General features: G+C 49.1%; 1 protein-coding gene and 1 long non-coding RNA gene across 5 annotated transcripts in view; one reads left to right on the top strand and one right to left on the bottom strand.

Moving 5' to 3' along the window:
- Positions 1–21,123, top strand: part of SUSD4 (sushi domain containing 4) — a 105,227-nt gene that overhangs the window by 66,832 nt on the left and 17,272 nt on the right. For 2 of the 3 annotated variants that reach the window (XM_057507793.1, XM_057507795.1), the window contains 3 exons: positions 1,482–1,694; positions 6,052–6,225; positions 11,618–11,806. In XM_057507793.1, the coding sequence (XP_057363776.1) occupies positions 1,482–1,694; positions 6,052–6,225; positions 11,618–11,806 (576 nt within the window). The remainder of the gene's footprint in view (positions 1–1,481; positions 1,695–6,051; positions 6,226–11,617; positions 11,807–21,123) is intronic. The other variant, XM_057507794.1, reaches the window with a different exon arrangement.
- Positions 16,712–19,744, bottom strand: LOC118924106 (uncharacterized). 2 transcript variants are annotated; one of them, XR_005029463.2, is made up of 4 exons: positions 19,284–19,744; positions 18,337–18,780; positions 17,178–17,695; positions 16,712–16,871 (listed from the first exon to the last, which is right to left on the bottom strand). It is a non-coding gene; the product is annotated as an uncharacterized LOC118924106 (long non-coding RNA). The 2 variants fall into 2 exon arrangements; XR_005029462.2 differs by having other exon boundaries at positions 16,712–17,695; positions 19,284–19,731.

The following is a 21,123-nucleotide window of genomic DNA, read 5'->3' as shown; positions in this document are numbered from 1 at the left end:
CCCTGTGGGGAATGTCTCTCCATTGGTGCAGGCTCCGGTGTGATTGCTGCCTCAGTGGAAAGACATGGCTCCTCTGGGGTGGTCCCCTCCCTTCCCCACCTGCCTCCCCTTCCCCCATCTGCATCCTTTCTTTCCTCCTGCCATGTGGTGACATACTCAGATCAATTTCATCCTAAATTTTAAATCAAACAGTAGTAAGCCCCACCCTTGACCCTAATCCAGGGATAGTTACCACCCAAGCTACATGAAAAAGAAGCTCATAATCCCTGTCCCCGTCCCCCCCCCGGGACAGCTCCTTCCTGTCCCCTGCCAGGAGCTGCTTGGGCAGTGTCCCTGTGTCCTCCCTCTCCAGCCAGTGGATGCTTCACAGACCTTTGCTCAGCTGACCCGGGAGTTGCCCGTTTTTTCCTCCCAGAAACCCACCTCAGTGCCCACCCCTGAGTCCTGAGTGACCCCAGCTGACACAGCCTCAGGGTCTGCCTCTGGCTCTTGCCCTTCCTTCATCCCCTGGGACCCCACCCCAGCAGCCACTCTGCCCAGCCTGGCAGAACCACCTCTCCCCAGATGTGCTTAGCTGCCTCCACCCTTCCTCCCGACTGGCTGGCCCGTGTCTGCTGGACTCAGCTGGAGGCCTTCTGGAGACTGAGGGCATCCTCTGCTGCAGCACGGGGCCAAGCCCCTGACATGCCCACACCCAGTGCCGCCTCAGACAGGTACTATCTGATCATGTGAGAGCAGCTTCACCCCCAGACTGCTCAGGCTGCAGGCACACGCCAGTCTCTTGGCTCTGAAGTGTGGGCCACCTCCATGCCATGATGGGCCTGTGGCCAAGGCCTCCCCGGGCTGCCAGACTGAGGGAAATGGGCATTCATCACCTAGGGAGCCCCTGCTGTCTGCAGTACTTTCCTTAGAATGAGGACATGGAGCCACCACTTAATGACCAGCCAGGGCTCCCCCCCAGGCAGGTGCCTCCAACCCCACAGGCTGCCTACCCCCCAGGCAGGTGTTGTCATACCTCCACCTCCCTGTGCTGGGAAGGGCCACTCCGCTCCTCTCTGCACACCCACCGCTGCTTCTGAGGGGCCACCCTCACCTGGCCAGCCCTGTAGAACTCTTGCATGGGACCGCCGCCCCGGCTGCTCTCACGGAGCCGGCTCTGGGATTCCATCTCCTTCATGAGCCCTCTTCTGCCAGCAACCTCTGACATAAAATTTTGTACTTCCACCCGGCCCCTCCACTTCGTGTCTGTCATTGCCCACCTCCAAGGGCCAGCTGGCCAGGGACCTGAAACCTCAAATGAGCACTGTCCTTAGCACAAGGCAGATGCAGCAGAGTGTGGGCGAATGTCTCTGTTCCCGGCTTTCCTGTGGGCACAGTTGGGTGGCTTGTGGGGAGTGATGTTATACTGCACCTGCCTTTACCTGGGGAGACCCTGAGTGTCAGCAGAACATGTTCAGGCCCCTTCTCTTCTCTGCCAATAGGGTTCAACGACCTTCAGGTGTGTGCTGACCCAGGCACCCCCGAGAACGGCTTCAGGACACCCGCTGGAGGGGTTTTCTATGAGAGTTCTGTCACCCGATTTCACTGTCAAGACGGATTCAAGCTGAAGGGCTCAACAAAGAGACTGTGCATGAAACACCTCAATGGCACTCTAGGCTGGGTGCCCAGTGATAGATCCGTCTGTGTGCAAGAAGGTAAGGCACTCACCCACCTCCCAGGAGGCCACCCCAGGGGTCTCCTGCATGGCTGCAGCTGTAGGGGTTGAGGCTGTATGTCAGAGGGGTCAGCACCTGAGTGGCCCTCCTTCATGGGTGATCCGGCATGCTGATGGCGACGCATGGATGGGTGCCCAGGACTGGGGAAGGGGACAGAGGCACCTCAGCATTAGAAGTAGTTGTGTCCCTTCTCTATCTCAATTACAATCCAATTTATCATAATTTTTGTCAATGCAACAGAGCAACTGAGATAACATTAGGGCTGTGGACTCACCACTCATTTCCATGTTGCTCAATAAAATGCAGTGAATATATTGGATGAAACTGTGTATAATGATAAAGAAGATGCACGTCACTCAGGAGTGAATCAATGATGACTTATCAGTTCTGTTTTAGATGGAAAGAAAGAACTGTGGTGGGCAGTGACAGATGGTTACGTAGACACTTATTTTCAGCAATTTTCCCTGACTTTATTGATTTGGCAAGATACTCATTTACTTCTAGCAATTATTCCTAAATCTGTTAGTTGCAACAACTTTAATTTTTTGTTTTTATTCTATGTAGATACATTCAGAGCTTAAAAGAATGCATTAAGTTTACATAACTGGGTTGCCAAGTTGTTGATTATCTCTGAGGATCAGCAAGGCTGAAATAGGAATAGGCATGAATGGATAATTAACTGTAACCCTGAATCTCCATGAGATCTTACATTTCATTGAGCTCATTAGAAAATTAGTTTTGGTTTATCTTAACACCATATTGATTTTATTTTAGGATAGAGCCTTTATACTAATGATATATAAACTATTATTTTGATTTAGTGTATCTCTTCTTTATGGAACTCTTTAAAATAATTTACTTCTACAAGTATTTTCCAGTCATCTGGTAGGCTCCTTCTATAGGAATTGGAAAGATGGTGTTTTACCCTTAAAGTACTTGCTATCTTTGCTTTTATTTCCAAGGTACTTTTTGAAAAAGCCAAAATAAATATGAAGAATTAAGGTGAAATAATTCAGACAAAGAATTATGTTATTTCACCTATATGTGAAACCTAAGAAACAAAACAGATGAATGAAAAATAAAACAGAAACAGACTCAGACACAGGAAACAAACCAGTGGTTAGTGGAGAGGTTTGGGGGATGGGAAGAATCAGTGGAGGGGCTCCAGAGGACAAGCTCCCAGCTATAAATAAGTCAGTTCTGGGGATGTAACATGTAGCACAGTCAATAATACAGTGATAGCTGTGTGATGACAGATGGCGACTAGACTTGGGCACATCATATTGTAATGTGCACAAATACTGAGTCACTGTGATGTACACCTTGAGCTAATAGGATGTTTTATGCCAATTATGCTTCAATAAAAAAATAAAATAAGTTTTTACACTTAAATATAATAGTTGATATGGGATTTTGATAGGTGCTATTTATTAGGGTGAGTGGTTCCCCCTATTTTAGTCATGAACGTGTGTTGGATGGTACAGAATGCTTTTCTGTACTTATTGATATATGCATGTGGTCTTTCTTCTCTTGTAATATGGTAGATCATATTACACAAGTTTTCTAATGTAAATCAAAAAGCTAAAAAAATTAAGGTTTTTAGAAGTAATTTCATTTTTTCTACTTATATGCTGTCATGCAAGGTATGGTTTCCATAAGATCCTAGTAATAGACAGTTTATTTGGTTTGTATCTAGTAGAGCCTTTCCTGTTAAAAGGTATGGCCCAACATACCTGATACTTAAATCCTAGATGAGCTTGGAGAACAGAGAGCCCATAGGTTTCCTGAATATTGCTCAGAGATGCAGGGCCTCTGTTATCATCCTGGAAAAAAAGTGTATCCCTTTTAGATGAGCATCTTTTCAACCCTGTAAATAACTGCATATAATATACAATAATTCCAAGAAAGGGAATGGACTGCCTTGTGGCAGGAGGCTCCTGCTGTGCAGGTCTGCCTGCTAATTCTTGACCCAGTCCCAAATGTGCAGGGAGGGGCCAGGCACCCCGGTAGCCCAGGAGAGGCAGCTCTAGTATGCCACCTAAAGTGAGACTGCATGTTCCCAGAGAAGTCTGGACTCTGCAGTCTGAACCCAATGTGCTATGATGCTGTCATACAGTTTGGAAGAATGGGCTTTGCCTGCTAAGATTTATGGTGTGTTTGAACCTTGTGTCAGTGCTTTGCAGTAGTGCCCAGCTCCTGTTTATGGCAATTTGGAGTTCCAGTTAGAAGTTCAAAGCACCCTACAGTGTAGACCACTCTGCAGAGAGCCCACCCTCAGAAATGAGGCTTGGGTGATACTGCTCCTGGTCAGCCGATGTCCACAGATGCACAGTGACCAAATGGACACATCTGTCCACTGACCGTACTCCCTGAAGCTGGCCACCCCCTGCATATACTGGTCCATTATGGAACAAATTTCAAGTCAATCATTAAAAAAAATTGTTTAGTCATGTAAATTATTGCCACAGAATCTATTTACAGGCAAGGTTTTACAGATGGATATCTTGATAAATGTGTTTTTGTTTGCTGTGAATCTTTGTTTAGTGGCATTGGAAAAACGTGGTTCACATTTTCCATCAAGAGGAAGGCAGCAGAGATGTGCAAAGAGTTGTCAGTTATCTTGTGACTCTGGTCTGGATTGTTCTGGCATTGATTTAGGGGAAATTCAGCTATTCTAGCAGACAAACTGTCTGTTAAACATGAAAGTTGGAAAACCTGTTTCCACAGCCTGAAACGCAGAAATAAGATATAAAATTGAAACTGGAATACGGTTTTCCAGCTAGGACTTTGTTGAAATCCATATGCCAAGGGAAGGATGGAAGGTGTGTGTCCTCAGGAGGGCCCAGCTGGCAGTGTTGCCTGAAAGCCTGTGAATCAGCCTGGGGGGCTTTGTGCTCAGTTCTGGGGCACAGGGCCCCTCAGCATTTCTTTGCCAGGTATGCAAAGGTCTGGGAGCCTGGGGGGAATGGCAGAGGAGGTGAGTGGCAGTCCCTGCTCTCAGGCTAGTGGTGGTGACAAGTGCTCAGATAAAGGCAGACGTGGCCACATGGGAGGGACAGTGCACGGCCACCTCCTGGGATCCAGCCCCAGGCCCACACCAAGTTCCTGGGAGGTGACCCGCCCTACCTCCCCAGTCAGGGTTCCCAGGGCTGGGAGCCTCAGCGCTGGCCATTCAGAACCCTGAGAACTCGAAGGTCATGGCCTCTGTGAATAGAGTCCAGCTGTGCTGTGGATTCATAGGCTGTGGGAGTGTCTGAGAACCTGCAATCTTTTAGAGCCTAGAGACATTTCTGGAGGAGGTTTCCCTGATTGTCAAAGTGTTGTTCTTAGATTTTACCTTGTTTCAAAAAATAGGAAGTGATGAACTTGGAACATAACTCACCTGTGAGCCTGGGCCCACCTGACTGTAAAAGCAGCAAGGAGGAGCTCATGCTCACAGGCGCTTAAACTCAGAGGCGCTAAATGCAGATGTGCAGATGGCAGATGAGGCAGGAGAGAGATGGCAGACAAGGCAGGATATGGGGATGCAGCAGGAAGAGCCAGGCAGGAGGAGCCAGCATTGTCTCTGGTGGGGTGGGACCCCCTTGGCAGCACAGAGCAGAGTGGCCTGCCCCTTGAACTGGAAGTGGAGTTGGTGGTGGATGCTTGTAATTTCTCCACTTTTTGTTACCTTTTCATCCTTTGGCTGTGTGAGCACCTTGCTCCCCCGCCACCTGCTGGCCCAGCCTTGCCTCCAGCTCTGTACATTCTGCACTCACCCCCTGGAGGGGCGGCATAGCTGCCTGCCCTGCTCCCTGTGGCTCCTGCAGCTGTGGTGCCGCTCTATCCACTTTCTTCTTGGGAGCAGATAAGGGGAGGTAGGATACAGGGTGAGACACTAGCGCAATGCAACCCCAACTGCGCCTGCTGTTCTGCTGAGCACGTCTTCCCATCAGGCCCAGGCCCCCACTGCTGGCAGCTGGTTGGGACCAGGCATGCAGGCGGTCTGTGCCTGTGCCGTCCACAAGGTGGTGTGTGCAGCTGGCGATGGTTCAGGTGAATCCCTGACTGTTGTCTTTCTTTACTTATTTCCAGTATCAGCCATAAGCTTAATTACAATGCGAAGTGTCCCAGGCAGAGAATAAAGTTCCCTTTATGACTGGATCCTATGCTCTTCAGGCCCTCTTTCTGGGCCCCCTCTTCCTGTTTCTCTGGGACCTAAGCCTAGAGATAAATAAGGAACCACTTATCAGATTGCTGTGCAGGTTGAGACCAGGTCTGAAAATAAGGGCTTCTGTGAAGCTGTGAAGCACACTGTTTTGAATTCTAAAAATATATCCTTTTTGCACACCTGCAGATTGCCGAATCCCTCAAATTGAAGACGCTGAGATTCATAACAAGACATATAGACATGGGGATAAATTAATCATCACCTGTCACGAGGGATTCAAGATCCGTTACCCAGACCTGTACAACATGTTTTCATTCTGTCGTGATGATGGAACATGGGACAATCTGCCCATCTGTCAAGGTACGGGATGGACACTATAGTTCAGGGCTGTGTCCCTCAGACCTTGTTGTAGAGCATGCACCTTTGATAGAAAGACGGAGCATGTGTCTCTGACAGAATGATAGTGGGAAATGAAGCCCCCACCCACCTGGTTCGGGTTGTCCCTGGTCACCCAGGTGCTGTCTTTGGGATCTCTGGGACACTGTCTATAGTTTCCCTGGCCCCATAATCCCAGGCTTAAAGCAAAGATGGCAATACCTTATTCTTCCACATGCTAGATGTCTCCTCTACACTAAGCAACCAAAAGTAGTTTGACAACTAGGAGACTTGTAAGTGGGCTGTGAGCACAGTGATGAACTTTTGTATATTTAATAAAAATAATGGAGCATTCACACTTATTTCAGTTGTGGCAAGAATATATTTAAAGCCAGTCTTACAAAGGCCATTTTCTCTTACTAGTGTTATCCCTTTTTATAATGCATGAGGAGCAGAAAATAATCAAATTGAAATTTCATCCAAGCTACACAGTAAATATTTATCCTCTTGCACTTTTAAAATTTGCCTGGGCCAACATAGAGGGCCTGTTTATGAGACTGAGTCCTTGAGTTCACATTAGTTCTGATTTTATTTTTTGACATGTGACATGGACCAGAGGACCAAGAGGCCAATGCATGACCCACAGCCAGGAGGGAGCCTTTGTGCAGTGAAGCACGGACATGGGGACATGGCAAAGCTGAGATGGATGTTGGCCTTGTGTACAAAGGCCAAACTGGCAGGCTCTGATACTGCTTTGTGAGCCCCATGGTTGGAAATACATCATTTCCTTGGGTGAGAGCTTGAGAGCCACAGCCTCTTGCAGAAACAAAGGCTTTCAGGTCTGGACAGAGGCAGCTGAGACCACAGCACACAAGCGTTTCTCACTAGAATCCTCCCGTGTCATTCAGCATGTTCTGTATTACATTATTCATTTATTTAGTTAGTTAGTTAGTTATCATTAATCTATAATTACATGAAGAACATTATGTTTACTAGGCTCCCCCGTTCACCAAGTCCCCCTCACAAACCCCATTACAGTCACTGTCCATCAGCATAGTAAGATGCTGTAGAATCACTACTTGTCTTCTCTGTGTAGCACAGCCCTCCCCGTGCCCCCCCGACATTATATATGCTAATTGTAATGCCCCCTTTCTTTTATCCTGCTCTTATCCCTCCCTTCCCACCCATCCTCCCCAGTCCCTTTCCCTTTGATAACTGTTAGTCCATTCTTGGGTTCTGTGAGTTTGCGGCTGCTTTGTTCCTTCAGTTTTTCTTTGTTGTTATACTCCACATATGAGTGAAATCATTTGGTACTTGTCTTCCTCCGCCTGACTTATTTCACTGAGCATAATACCCTCTAGCTCCATCCATGTTTTTTCAAATGGTAGGATTTGTTTTCTTCTTATGGCTGAATAATATTCCATTGTGTATATGTACCACTTCTTCTTTATCCATTCGTCTACTGAAAGACACTTAGGTTGCTTCCATTTCTTGGCTATTGTAAATAGTGCTGCGATAAACAGGAGTGCATCTGTCTTTTTCAAACTGGGCTGCTGCATTCTTAGGGTAAATTCCTAGAAATGGAATTCCTGGGTCAAATGGTATTTCTATTTTGAGCTTTTTGAGGAACCTCCATACTGCTTTCCACAATGGTTGAACTAATTTACATTCCCACTGTATTAGATTTTGAAAGGAGGCTTGTGATTTATTTACACTTTCAGGATCTGTCCACACAATCAGAGCTGGCTCTTGGGTTGGGCTACTGACTGAGATGAGCTTTACTAGCCACTGATCCGCCATCCTGCACTGTGAGGAATGGCAAAGGTCACCTCGGACTCCACCACCTCTTGCTTTCATGCTTCTGACATATCTTTTTGCTTTCTCACCCTATTTCCTTTTGTGTCACTTAAATACAGTATGCCTCTTTTTCCTGTATTTTCCTCAGTGAGTTTTAAAATCACCCACTGGTGGTGTCCATCCTAGTGTCATCAGGCATCCAGACACAGGCTCCCTTTGGTCACCCCCGGGCCTCCCCTCCACCCCTGCTCACATCCTGGTCAGAGGTCAGAGGGGCAGAGCATAGCGACAACAGCAGGCCAGCTGGCTGCCTGGAGAGGCATGCTCCTTCAAACAGTGGGCCTGCAGCCTACACTTGCTCTTCCCGAGGCCTTGTTCCCACATGGGCTGCCTGTTGGCACTTGCTGTCCATGCCAGCCTGAGCCCTCATCCCCACAGAGGGGCGGCCTATCCATGCCTGCTGTCCACCCAAGGCCGCAGCTGAGGCTTCTCTGCTCCCACTTACACCAGGCACAGCTCAGCCAGCTTGTAGCAGCTGGCATCTCTCAAGCCCCAGGGAAATATAATTGGCCCTCTGAGTGACATTTCATACTGTAACTGTTATTTGGACATCTAGATCCAGGGGCTAAAGCCTCAGGCACCTTCTTTCTATTGCCTAGAAGTGCAAATAGAAATCACGTTCATCTGTGCTTTGAAGCCAGTTGTCTACTGTTACATTTAGGACAGGCCATCTTCAGCCAAGAGTGAGCATGTCTTCCTTCTCTGAGTCACTGTCTGGGTTATAACCCCTTCCATCTCCTTTTGGGGTGTGGGGACTGCTCCAAGGCTGTATTTTTCCCCCAAGAACTTGGTGTTTTGTCCCCTCCTGTGGGTCAGTTATCTTCGGGGGATGCCTGCTTATGGCTCCCATGAGGGTAGTTTAGAGCTGCATCCTTCCAGGAGGTGCTTGGGCATAGCCCCTAGGGCCCATTTGCTTGAGTTATGCCTAGGGGTTTCTTTTTTTTTTTTTTTTTGAGAGGGCATCTCTCATATTTATTGATCAAATGGTTGTTAACAACAATAAAATTCTGTATAGGGGAGTCAATGCTCAATGCACAATCATTAATCCACCCCAAGCCTAATTTTCATCAGTCTCCAATCTTCTGAAGCATAACGAACAAGTTCTTACATGGTGAACAAATTCTTACATAGTGAATAAGTTCTTACATGGTGAACAGTACAAGGGCAGCCATCACAGAAACTTTCGGTTTTGATCACGCATTATGAACTATAAACAATCAGTTCAAATATGAATATTCGTTTGATTTTTATACTTGATTTATATGTGGATACCACATTTCTCCCTTTATTATTATTATTATTTTTAATAAAATGCTGAAGTGGTAGGTAGATGCAAGATAAAGGTAGAAAACATAGTTTAGTGTTGTAAGAGAGCAAATATAGATGATCAGGTGTGTGCCTGTAGACTATGTGTTAATCCAAGCTAGACAAGGGCAATAAAACATCCACGGATGCTGAAGATTTCTCTCAGAACAGGGGGGGTGAGATTCTAAGCCTCACCTCTGTTGATCCCCAATTTCTCACCTGATGGCCCCCCTGCGACTGTGCCTGTCTTAGGTTGTTCCTCCCTTGAGGAATCTTACCCGTCTCTGGCTAACCAGTCATCTTCCGGGGCCATACAGGGAAATGTAAAGTTGGTAAGTGAGAGAGAAGCCTTATTGTTTGAAAAGATTAGCTTTTTACTTCTTTGCATATTTATGCCCTGTGGCTTCTATGCCCAGCATTTGTCTTGAGGTATCTTTACCACTTGGAGGAATTATGATACTCGGTAAATTCGATATGAGACACGAATTCTATTTAAGGGTTGTAATTAGGAAGGAAGAAGAAAAGCTATAGAAGTAGCAGGCGGAAGAAAACATGGGAAAATTGATTATTTCTTTGACATATCTTCTTGTAGAGTAACTTAAGCATGTATAGGTTTTAAACTACTAATTAAATTGCGCGCATACATTAACATAATAGGAATACAGCTACATAACCAAAGCAGATCTATCATTACCAGCCATCTCCAGTGAAATCAAGAAAACCAGTTAGGCATCCGCCTAGGGGTTTCTTATACACCCACTTGTTCCTGTTAGATTGCATGCCTTTCTTCCTCAGTTATTGATTCTATTTATTGATTCCCAACCCCCTCTCCATTTCCCTTTGCTACATTGTCAGTTTTCAGCTCAATGCCATGGTGACTTCCTGAAAAGAGCATCAGGCGTTACAGGCCTGTGTCCAGCTCGGCCAGCTCCGGGCTGGTCTGCTGGGTCTGTGGAGCTCGGTGGTGCCAGGACACAGGGGTGCACAGTCAACACTTGCACAACCTAGAGGGGCACCCCCTAAATCCTGCCTTCTGGGGGTCTCCCTGGCCTCCCCCTAGTGGCCCTGATACACATGGATGCTGGGTGCTGACTGAAGCTGCTTGCTGAACTCGCTGCTTGTTGATGCCCATTGTCCCTCCCAAAGGCAGCTCAGCAGAGGGTTTGGTCACCTGATGCCTATGATGACACCTGCACTTGGTGGCTGGCAGGGGAAGTAGGTGTCTACCCTCCACCCCACACACGAGTCCTCCCCGGGGAGAGCCCCAGTGCCACAGGCTCGTTATTTCCTCAGGTGGATCCACTAAAGCCAATAGGAAATTCTGTGATCACAGTGGCTGTGGCATGAATGGGTCTCTGTGCCATTGGGAACAGTCCCCAGGCTGCACAGGCTTCCGCACACAGGAGGCAGCATAGGTCTTTCTGCTGCCTGGAGCACCTGGAATTCTACGAGGGGCGTGTGGCACATGGATTCACTGAGCAGGGATTCTCAAACTGGGCCCCTGACCTGTGGCCACAGCAGACCTGGAAACCTCAGCTGCAAGCACTTGGGCCCCACAGACCACCTGCCCCAGAGGCTCTGGAATGGCCCAGCAGCCTGTGTTCTGACCAGCCCTCTCTCTGGGCCGTTCTCAAATTTGAGAACCACTAGAGGCTTCCTCACCTGTTTCTCATAAAACACCACTGGGTTTTCAAAAGTTTAATCTCACTGTGTCAGGCAGGCATCTGTTCCATAATCTGCTACAGTAGGTGGGGTTTGAGCATAACTTTCAAGCTGTCCCCACCACCCTTGAGACAGGTGGGGTGTCTCCTCCATGGCACCTCAGTGGTTCTCACTCAGTGGTTCCCAGCCCTGGTGGTAGGTTGGGGCAACTCAGGGAGCTTTAAGAATGATAGGACGTCCAGGCTGTCCACTGACCCTGGGCCACGGGCCAGGCTTTGGTGTTGTTGATAAGTTCCTCAAGTGATTGTCCTGTGCAGACAGGGCTGGAGCCACCAGTAAGGGGTGTCCTGATCCTCGCCTATACCCTCCCTGATGCATCAATGCATGAACCCCGATCTCTACACCACTGACAGAAAAGGCAAGTAGAAAAGGAAGTCTGAGCATTTAAGTCCAAAGTGCTCACTGCCCAGAGGCCACGTCTGTTGGGGGTAAGTCTGAAAGAGGTGCAGAGCTGACCGAGTGGGACTTCCACTTTTTCCCTCACCTGTCACAGGCTGCCTGAGACCACTCGCCTCTTCTAACGGCTACGTGAACATCTCAGAGTTCCAGACCTCCTTCCCTGTGGGGACTGTGATCTCCTACCACTGTTTCCCGGGGTTTAAGCTCGAGGGCTCAGACTACCTTGAGTGCTTACGCAACCTTATCTGGTCGTCCAGCCCACCCCAGTGCCTTGCTCTGGAAGGTAACACATCTTATGTTTTGGGAGGTTGAATTTTGGATTATTAGAGTGCATGTTTCAGTAGGAGGTGAAGGCTGGGAATTATAGACAGAATAGGTATTCCCTGAGTACACATTGCTTGCCTCCCCCACACAATGCTGCCCCATCCTTGGGCTTAAAGGGGATAAAAGAGAAAAGTTTCGAGCATCAAAGGCTAAACTGCAGAATGTTGCACAGTTAAATGAAATATCTTTGTAAATTAATTTTCTCCGCACCAAAGGAAAACAGATTGTATTGTAGCATCATTAATCTCACCCTTCCTTTTATTGTTGTGTCAATGTTTCTTCCCATTTCCATGCATTTTATGGCTTAGCTGTAAATGTTTTACTGTAAACCCATGGTTGGAGCTTGAAATCAAGAACTCTTTCCTCTCTGTTTCTGTTAAATATATGTGATTATTTGAGCATGTGGTTCACTAAAGCCCACTAATCATAGGATGATGCACTGAGGAGTTAGGGCATCCAGTGCCAGGACGAGGCAGTGTCTGCAGGTGCAGAGTTCATAACAGCTTCTGCTAGGCAAGTTGAGCACGCTTGCTCAGCCCTCGCTGTTATTCAGGTCTTGAAATGATGGTCAAGGAGAACTAACACTGTTTTGCTTCCTGGTATCTGAATGCAATGGATGGGAGGGTCTATATGGGGACAGAAAAAAATTGAAAGGATGCCTCCCAGCCGGAACCCCCCTGCAGCCAGTATGCAGCCTCACCTGGGGAACAAAACAAGACACAAGACAGTGTGGTTCCTTGAAGGAGCACCCTTACCTCAGGGCGGGAAGGGTGTTTGGGGCTGATGGCAGAAGACTCAGGGAAGTCCTCCCTTGAAAGAGATGGTAGGTTAGGGTGGGCTTGGCCAGGGCTCCAGAGCCCACGGAGGTGGGGGCTGCTGTGGGAAGTGGAGAGTGCCCTCTGGCACTGCCTGCTCCCAGGCTGGTATGTGGGGCCTGTTGCCTCCACTTCCCACCCATCCCAAATCCCCTAGGGGATCCGAGCCTCTAATAGAGATGGCAGATAAAAATACAGGACACCCAGTTAAGTCTAAATATCAGATAAACAACAAAGAATTTTTAATATGAGTATGTCCCAAACATTGCACAGTCCTTCCTTATAGTAAAAAATCATTCTTTGTTTATCTGAAATTCACTTACCACTCAATGTTCTGTGTTGTCATTTGCTGAATCTGGCAAGCCTTGCCTAGAGGGATAAGCACACCCCCTTTGTTTCCCCTGGGGACATCTTGTCTGCTGGATGCCCTGGCCACAGGTCAAAGGGGCTCTTCCGGTTCCAGATAACCAGAAGTGGAGCACTGGCTAATGGCAGCATTGTTTGGTGATATCCATTTGAAACACCCAGTTCAAAATCTTTGCAAGTTTGGTTTGTATGCCTTCCAAGAGTCGTGTTCTGCTCACCTTCCTTTTGGGTCTTGGAAAGCAGTTCTCATGGTGCCTGGGTTTATGATGGGACCTGGCATAAAGCAAAACCTGACTCCAGGTGGTGCGGTGAGCCAGGTTGTGAGCAGGGGGCTGGGATTGGCTATGATCAGAAATGGGGCTCAGGTGTCCTGTGCCAGCCTGGGCAGGATGCTGGAAGCTGCCCACACCAGGAAGGCCACTCAACACCTTTTGGTCTCAGGTTATTTTTCTTAAAATAATCTTTATTTCTTTATTTTTAATTCATGTCCCTTTAAATTATCTGATCTTTGTGAGACCTTCTAATACTGCTCAGGCTAAAGGCACTGAAGCCGTGAGTCTAACCTGAGGGACACAGAGTGGGCTAAAGGATATTTATCTCAAGACTTGATAGAAAGGAGGTTAAGTTAAGCAGTGGGTTAAAATAAGAGGTCAGGCTTCATGCAAATATTGTCCAACTGTACTTGGGTGGTGGTATTTCTTGGACTGCTGCTTGACTGCTATGTTCATCTTTGTAAAGGTGCTGTATTTTTGCAATATTGTCAGAGGGTGTTCAATGTGGGTTAGCGAGGGAAACTGCCCTCTAATGTATCACCTACATCCCCCTGTTTTCCTGTCCTTCTTAGCACACAAGGTGATTTTTCTAGATGACACATGAAGCCACTGCACCGGCTCAGGGCCTCCCAGTGTATGAGGGTGTCTGACCCCAGTGCTCCTGTGTCCGAACCACTCTGCAGGGAAGCCCTCTCTGTGAGCTTGTTCCTTTTCCTTTCCTGTCTCACTTCATCCCTGCACTCTGTCAGCTGTCAGTACCCCATCCCCCCTGACCCCAGGCTCTGGGGGAGGAGGTCAAGGAGGCGATGCGGTGTTGGTTAGGAGTGTGGGCTGGCAGACCCGGTGGGGTCACTCCCTGGCTCATCTGACCGGACAGGTAACCCCTCCGTCAGCCTCCATGCCATCATCTGTGAGATGGGGAGACAATCACCCTCACCTCATGGGGCTTGAGGTAACAGACCGAAGACATCTGGTGGTGTTCTTGGTCCACAATGGCCAGGCAGGTGTCCATCCTTCCTATTGTGCTCCAATGGTGTACAGGTTCACAGTAATAAGTTAGGCGGGAGCCGAGTGGCCTTGAAGGAAAGCACCCAGGCTTTTATGTGTATTCACTGTGACACTGTTTTGTTTGTTCAGATGCTAATTTAGTTACTTGTGTACTTTTAGCTATGTTTGTATAAGATGATCCCAGATAATGGAGGAAATACCAAGTGGTGGTAATAATTGCCATTAATAGTGAGAGCTTTCTACATGTCAGAATGTTCGACGCATTATCTCATTTAGTCCTGTTGCCCCTGCTTTTGACCCCATTGGACTGAGGGGCAAACTCAGGCTTCCAAAGGTTTGGCAGCTCACCCAGGTTACACAACTAGTGAGGGGCAAACATGGGTCTTTGTCACCTCAAAGCTCCTGCCTCTTAGTCACCAAGGCACATTATCTAATTAACTTGTTCTGATGGTTTTTCAGTCCTACAGGGAAACTGGTATTTTTATAGCTATTTTTACAGAGTTGAAAAATTTTAAAAGATGTAGCACATGGGAAGGGATTTATCTTCCTGTAGAAGCTCAGCTGCAAGGACCTGAGTCCAGGGGATGCTCTGCTGTCCACTGGGTAGCATCAGGCTGTCCACTGCCACCCAGTGCCCTGGTCTTCCGCGACCCAGGGCAGCCTCCTGCAGCCAGTGAGCTGGTTGGGGGCTGCGTCTCCTTTCCCTACCTGGAGACCGACACCTTCCTGGATGACATGACTTGCCCATGGCACTTCCTGCCACATGCTGCCTGTCCTCAGTGGCGTACACTGTGCCAATGCCAAGTGACAGCTGTCACACTGACATGTCAGCACTCACATCATTGATACCTGGCTTCATGAAGGAGTTTATAATTTGGAAAGAAAAGCTCTGGCAGCTTCACCAAAGGGCGGGCCACGTGTTTGAGACCTTTGCTGTTGCCCCGTCTTGCTGTAGGTGGATGACCCTGGAGCACGTGTTTCCCATAGCTTTGAGGGATAGAGCAGCTGAAGCCACAATGCCTTGAACCAGAATGTTGGCTACATCATTTAGAATAGATGAATGTATGCACGCACACATGTGGGTGTGGAAGGGCTCTGCGGGTCCCGTGTGTCCACCTGCCGTGCTGGGTCTGGGCACGTTTCCTCATCTCTGGGTATCCTAGTGTTGCTGCTGTTGGGATGTCTTCACTGGAGGCGCTCACGCTCTGGCGCTTTCACGCACAGGTGCACACGCACATGTGCACACACTGAATTGAATAAATCTTTAAAATAAACAAACCCTGTGACGATGAATGTGGATGTTTCCTCATTTGTAATCTGAGTAGGTGGTTTATATTGTCAGTAGTGTTTACCAAACACCCGCTAGCACAGACCAACATGGGTGCCAGGAATTACAGAGAAAAGAAGGGACGTAATTCCTCACTGATGTAATTCCTCACTGTAGAGAGTCTGCAGCCTGATGGGGAGAACAAGACGACAAGCCCTTTATCTAGGGACTAGCGTTAAAGACTATAACTGTTTACCCAGGGGCATATAAGTGCTTATGCATGTGGAAAGGGTAGAAGAAAAGTTCTAGAAGGTGACATCACAATTGTAAAATGAAAATTTCTACCCATGGATTTACTGGGACTTTGTTTCTTTTCCTGGAGACCAGACAGAAGCACATTTTCTGCCTCTACTTGAGCTTTTGGAAAAGAGTCTAAACGTCTCATACAGAAAGACTGCATTTTGAAGCTCCGTAGAGCTTGTCAGCCAAGTGTGTGTGGGGGTGCTGGCTCCATGGTTTGAAAGGTAGGAATACGGAAGGATATTGAGGGTCATAAACATTAATAAGTGAGCCAACTGTGCAACAGTTACAGGGAGGACATAGGCCCGCATGGGGCTGTTAGGAAGAGGTACTAACTGCCCAGAATTCCTTAGACACTGTTGGACCGCAAGAGATGCTGGCCATGGTAGCTTCAGAAAAGTGCTTTCTCCACAAGGGGAAGAACCATCCAAAAACCTTAAGTATCTAGAACATTCTAATTACATTGAGTTTTCAAATGACCTGGAAGTAGCTTGGAGTGCTGGGTTTCTGGTGACAGGAATTCCTGGGGCAGGTTAACAACAGAGGTCACTTGACTGCATCCTTGAGGCAGGTACAAGAGCCAGGAGGAGAGATAGTGAAGCCAAACTTGGAATTTGGAGTCCTTGGTTGTCAGCTCCCCATCTAAGTTCCCTGTTTGCCCAACTGTTTGGTTAGAGGATAAGATCCTTCAACCAAAAGTGCTTTCAGTAGATCTCTAGGGGAAAAGGTTGGGATCACATCTAGAAAGGACCAGCCAAGTATCTAATGAGATTAGGGTTTGGAAAGAAACCAAAATCAGTGGTATGTGCTATTCAAACAAATGCCTGTGAGATTCATTTAGTCATGAAGCAAACACTGTTTATATGCATTTGCTTGTTATTTGGAAAAAGGCAAGTGCTCCACGAGTCGTCTGCTCTCTGGGCTCATGCATCTTCTATGCTGTTCCTGAAGCCACACAGGGGAACTTGGTTATGAATGTCTGAGTTATCCAGGCCTCTGGTGGTAGAGAAGATGGTTTCTGACTCTGAGGCCACCTGGCAGTTGTTCTAAAGGGGTCTCCGTGGCTTTGAAAGAACCGGGGAGGGTGGTTAGTGAGCCACTTCTGCTGTTGAATTAGCTCTGCTTGGAAGGCAGCTGGGAGGGCCTCTGTAAGATGGTGCACCAGGAGATCTTGGGCACACCAAATCTACACCACGTATGGCTCACCTCCCCTGAAAAAGACCTGAAGCTAGGTGAGCCACTTCTCTACTGAAGAATGGGAAGACCCATTGAGCTGGACAGGAGAGGCAGACGTGGTCTTACCAGAAACCCCTCACAGCACAGCGACACACCAAGGGGGGCACTCTGAGATGTCCAGCTCTCCTGGAGCAGCAGGGTTTAGGAGCCTGTGTTAGGACCCCCAGCCCCCAGGAGCTGTGCCAGAACATCTGGAGCCCCACAGAGACAGAGGCTGAAGAATGCCACGGTTGCAATCTTCGCCTCTCCTGCAGGCACGGCTGGGCGAGCTTGGACTTGGTGCCCTCCTGCTGCCTTGCTAGGAGGCAGGAGTGAGTGGGCTTGGCAGGTGCTGCCCAGCTGAAGCGGGGGTGTGTGCTGGCTGCAGACCCTCCCGTTTCCATGCTGGCCTCACAGCGTGCCCACCCCCAGGCTCCCCAGCTGCCACCTTGGAGCCAGCAGGTCTGCAGTCTGTGCAGGAGAGGCCCTGTGACCACCGGGGCCTGGTGTTGCTGAGTTCCTTGGGACTGGAACAATCAGAGGCTCTGAGACCACCACCCCAGGGCACTGCGCAGACAGCAGACTGAAGCACACCTCCAGTCTTCCTGTGAAAAAGGACTGTTCATCAGTCTGGAGATCCAGCCTGAGGGACAGGCTTCGGGTCTCCACACAGCAAGAGGCTGAGGAGGCACTGCCAGGGAAGGTAAGCAGGGAGACCACCCTTCAGCCTCACTGTGCTCAGTGAGACCTCCCAGAGGGGCATGTGCATTTGTCTGGAGTTCCTGTTTGTACAGCTTTTGCCCAGGTGACACCTCCAGGTCTCCTGGTCTGAGGCCACCAGGGACGACGACAGTGGTCCCACAGGACTGTATGTATGTGCCAACTTTAAAGCTGCTGCCTGAGGGTCTGACTTCCAGTCAGCCTGAAACTAGGGGCAGAATGAGATTCTTCTCCTTAGGCCCCTGGCAGGTCCAGGCACACCCTCAACAGCAGGGATGTAGCAAGAGGAAGGCAGATGGTTTAGACATCACAGAGGTTTGAGAGCCAGCAAGCGCAAGGACAAGTTTGAAGGAGGCTCATCCCCCAGCAGGCCACTCCTTAAGACTGGGGAGGTGGCCGTTTCACCTCAGACATAGAAGCAAGCACAGAATCACAAAAAATGAAGAAACAGAGAAATATGTTCCAAACGAAAAGACAAGACAAAACCTCAGAAAAAATCTTAATGATATGGAGATAAGTAATCTACCTGGTGAAGAGTTCAGAGTAATGGTCACAGATGCTCACCACGCACAGGAGAAGAATGGGCGGATGCAGGCACTGAGGGCAGGCTTCGCTGTGTTTGTGTGTGCACTTTTCCAGAATAGGGAAACAAATCATTCCAGGGCTTCAGGTACGGAGGGCTTCATTTGCAGTGATGTAGGCCGTGACCTCCCCAGGGCTGACTTCTCCAATGAGCATGTCCAGCCTCAGCCCACTTCTCCCAAGAACAAGTAAACCTGACCTTACTGGGATGTTTTTAAATACAGCCAACCACAAACACAGCACCCCCAAAGAGGTTTCCCTTCTGATTCACTCTGGAGCTCACGTGGACCAGATGGATGTTAATCAGTTTCACACGCAGTTACAGGGAACCTGCCATTTGATGCCCCAAGAACCAGTAGTGCCCCAGGTTCCTTCCAGATCTGCATTCCTGTATAAGAAAAGGAGGAAAAACTGGAAATTAAAAGATCTTGTTTGACCAAATGTGAAGTAATTTGAAAGGTTCCAGTTTGGGGTCAAAACTCAAAGCCAGTGTGGACATGGGCTCCCAGCTTCCCATCTGCCTTTGCAGGGGGCTTTGTTCCAAAGTCAAGAAGTGCCATGCAGCCTCTCCTCGGAGGACCCTGCCTTCTTGCAGAAGCACCTTGGGACTCAAAGCGGATCTGGGGTAGGGAAGAGAAAGACACAGCAGAGAACTCTGGGTCTCCTTTCAGACCTGCTCTACCTCAGGGAGCCGGGAGTGGCTCCAGGGATCACAGGGTGGGATGATGCCAGCCCTTCTGTGCCAAGTGGTTCCCATCCTACAGAAGGAAAATTCAGAGCACAAAAAGGGGTCCAGATCTCTTCCAAGAGGGTTCGTCATGAGACCAAGTGCTACGTGTCATTCCCCAAACCGGGACTGGGACACTGTCCTCTCCTCCCACCACTGCTCACCTGCAAGCAAGGCAGAGTCTGGCCTCTGTGCCTTCCTGCCCAGTAGTCCTCAGTACAAAAGTGGTGAGTTGGGCCCCTAACTAACGGGAAGCTCTTCCACATTGGACTTCAAGTGGATCCAGAGAAATGACAGAGCAAGTTGCAGTGGGATTTAATGGCACTGATTTGGGACCATAGCTCATAGAATTCAGAACCCAGAGAGCCTTAGGCATCCCCAGGGTCCATCTCCCTCCCCTTTTCCCACACCGACACTCCTTTATGGAGATGAATTGGCAGTGACAGAGTCAGTGCTTGTTGAGGCCTCTTGGCTGGAGAGCACCTGGCAAGGTTCCCAGCCCGTGCCCACTGCGGCACTGTTTGGCTGCCCTGCCATGCTCTCCTACATTCTTGCACAGGGAGAGGCAGCACGCCAAGCTCCATCATTCTGGGAGCAACCCCAGGCACACAGCTCACTGCTCCTCCCTGGTCCCTCCCCAGCCCTCTGACGCATGCACATCACCGTGCAGATGTTAAACCAGAAGGTGCCTGTCCCAGCTGGGCACTACAGAGGCACCTTTCCTGCATGGTGTCTCCCCCTCACCAGTGTCGTGAGAAGTCCGAGTAGTGTCCACCAGCAGGGAGGACACAGGCTCCAGAGTTTCCTGCCTTTCCTAAGGCCACCCTGCTCCTAGTAGCCCAGCCCACAGGCCTTCCAGCCACATGTCCCCCAGGCACTGCTGAGACCTGGAGTTCCCGCTGGAAATCAGGCCTGGGTTCCAGTCCCAGCTCTGCCACTTGCCGCCCAGATGGAAGGGGAGAAGCTGGAAGGGCTGGCTTCCTGGGCTCCTCCCCGCAGCCCTTTGACTCTGAGCTTAACCAGAGCACACCTTTCCAAGAGGCTGCCCTCACCTGGCTCTGGGAAGCGAAGCAGAGGCCCGGGTGAGACTCACCAACCACCAGGATGGGAGCTGCAGGTGGCTCAAATGACTGTTTGAGGGTGTCTTGGCATATGCTTCACTTGTTAGCTCTATTTAGCCTCAAAACAGCTGCCAGTATTATAATTCCCTCTTTGCAGACAGGAAACAGGCCAAGTAGAGTGGCCTCAGGGAGCAAGTCACAGAGCCATGATCCAGAGGCAGCCCTGCCTTGACTCCCAGCCATGCTAGCTTCTCCTGGCTTCTGTGAGAGAGGCTGGGACCCTGCCTCTGAATGATCTGCTCACTGGCCATCAGCCATGCTCTAAGGCTAGTAGTGCTCCTGTAACCTGGATTTTTATCATGAATGGGCTTTGCGAGGAAGGAGATGGGTTTGGTCAAGCTGCCCTGCATAGAAGGGTAGACACATGTGCATTCTCCTTTCTTCCCTCCCTCCCTCCCTCTTCCCCACAGGTGTACTAAACACCATGGCACCCTTGATATTAGGAATTCTGCTCACTGAGCTGGTGTAATAATAGCCCTGGCCAGCTGGTCGCCCACACCTCACAGTGCTCATGCAACCACCTGGTCAGGGGTATGGTCTCTGTCAGCTTCCCCTGGACTCTTCCATTTGCTGCAGGCTGTCCCGTGATCCTGCCAGCACTAGATTCAATAGGAAATTGAATCAACAGCAGCATGAATGAAAAGGACGGCAATGAATGCCCTTTTCTCTCTTCTTCACCCAGAGTAGTGGGACCTCTGTGTTTGGGAAGATGTGGGGTGGGCTCTGGCTCTGCTTGCCCAGCCAGGGCACTGGCCAGTGGCTCTTAGCTCCTGCCCACCAGGCCCTGTGCCCAGGTTGTTCCTAGGAAGCAAAGAGGCTGAGCTCGCTTTGTTCCAGCTGCCCTGTTTTACATATTTTCATGTTGTGTTCCCACTTTAGATTT

The sequence above is a fragment of the Manis pentadactyla genome, chromosome 9 (genome assembly GCF_030020395.1).
Source record: "Manis pentadactyla isolate mManPen7 chromosome 9, mManPen7.hap1, whole genome shotgun sequence".
Taxonomy (NCBI): Eukaryota; Metazoa; Chordata; class Mammalia; order Pholidota; family Manidae; genus Manis; species Manis pentadactyla.
The sequence above is the reverse complement of the archived record's forward strand: the minus strand, read 5'-3'. Positions and strand labels throughout refer to the sequence as shown.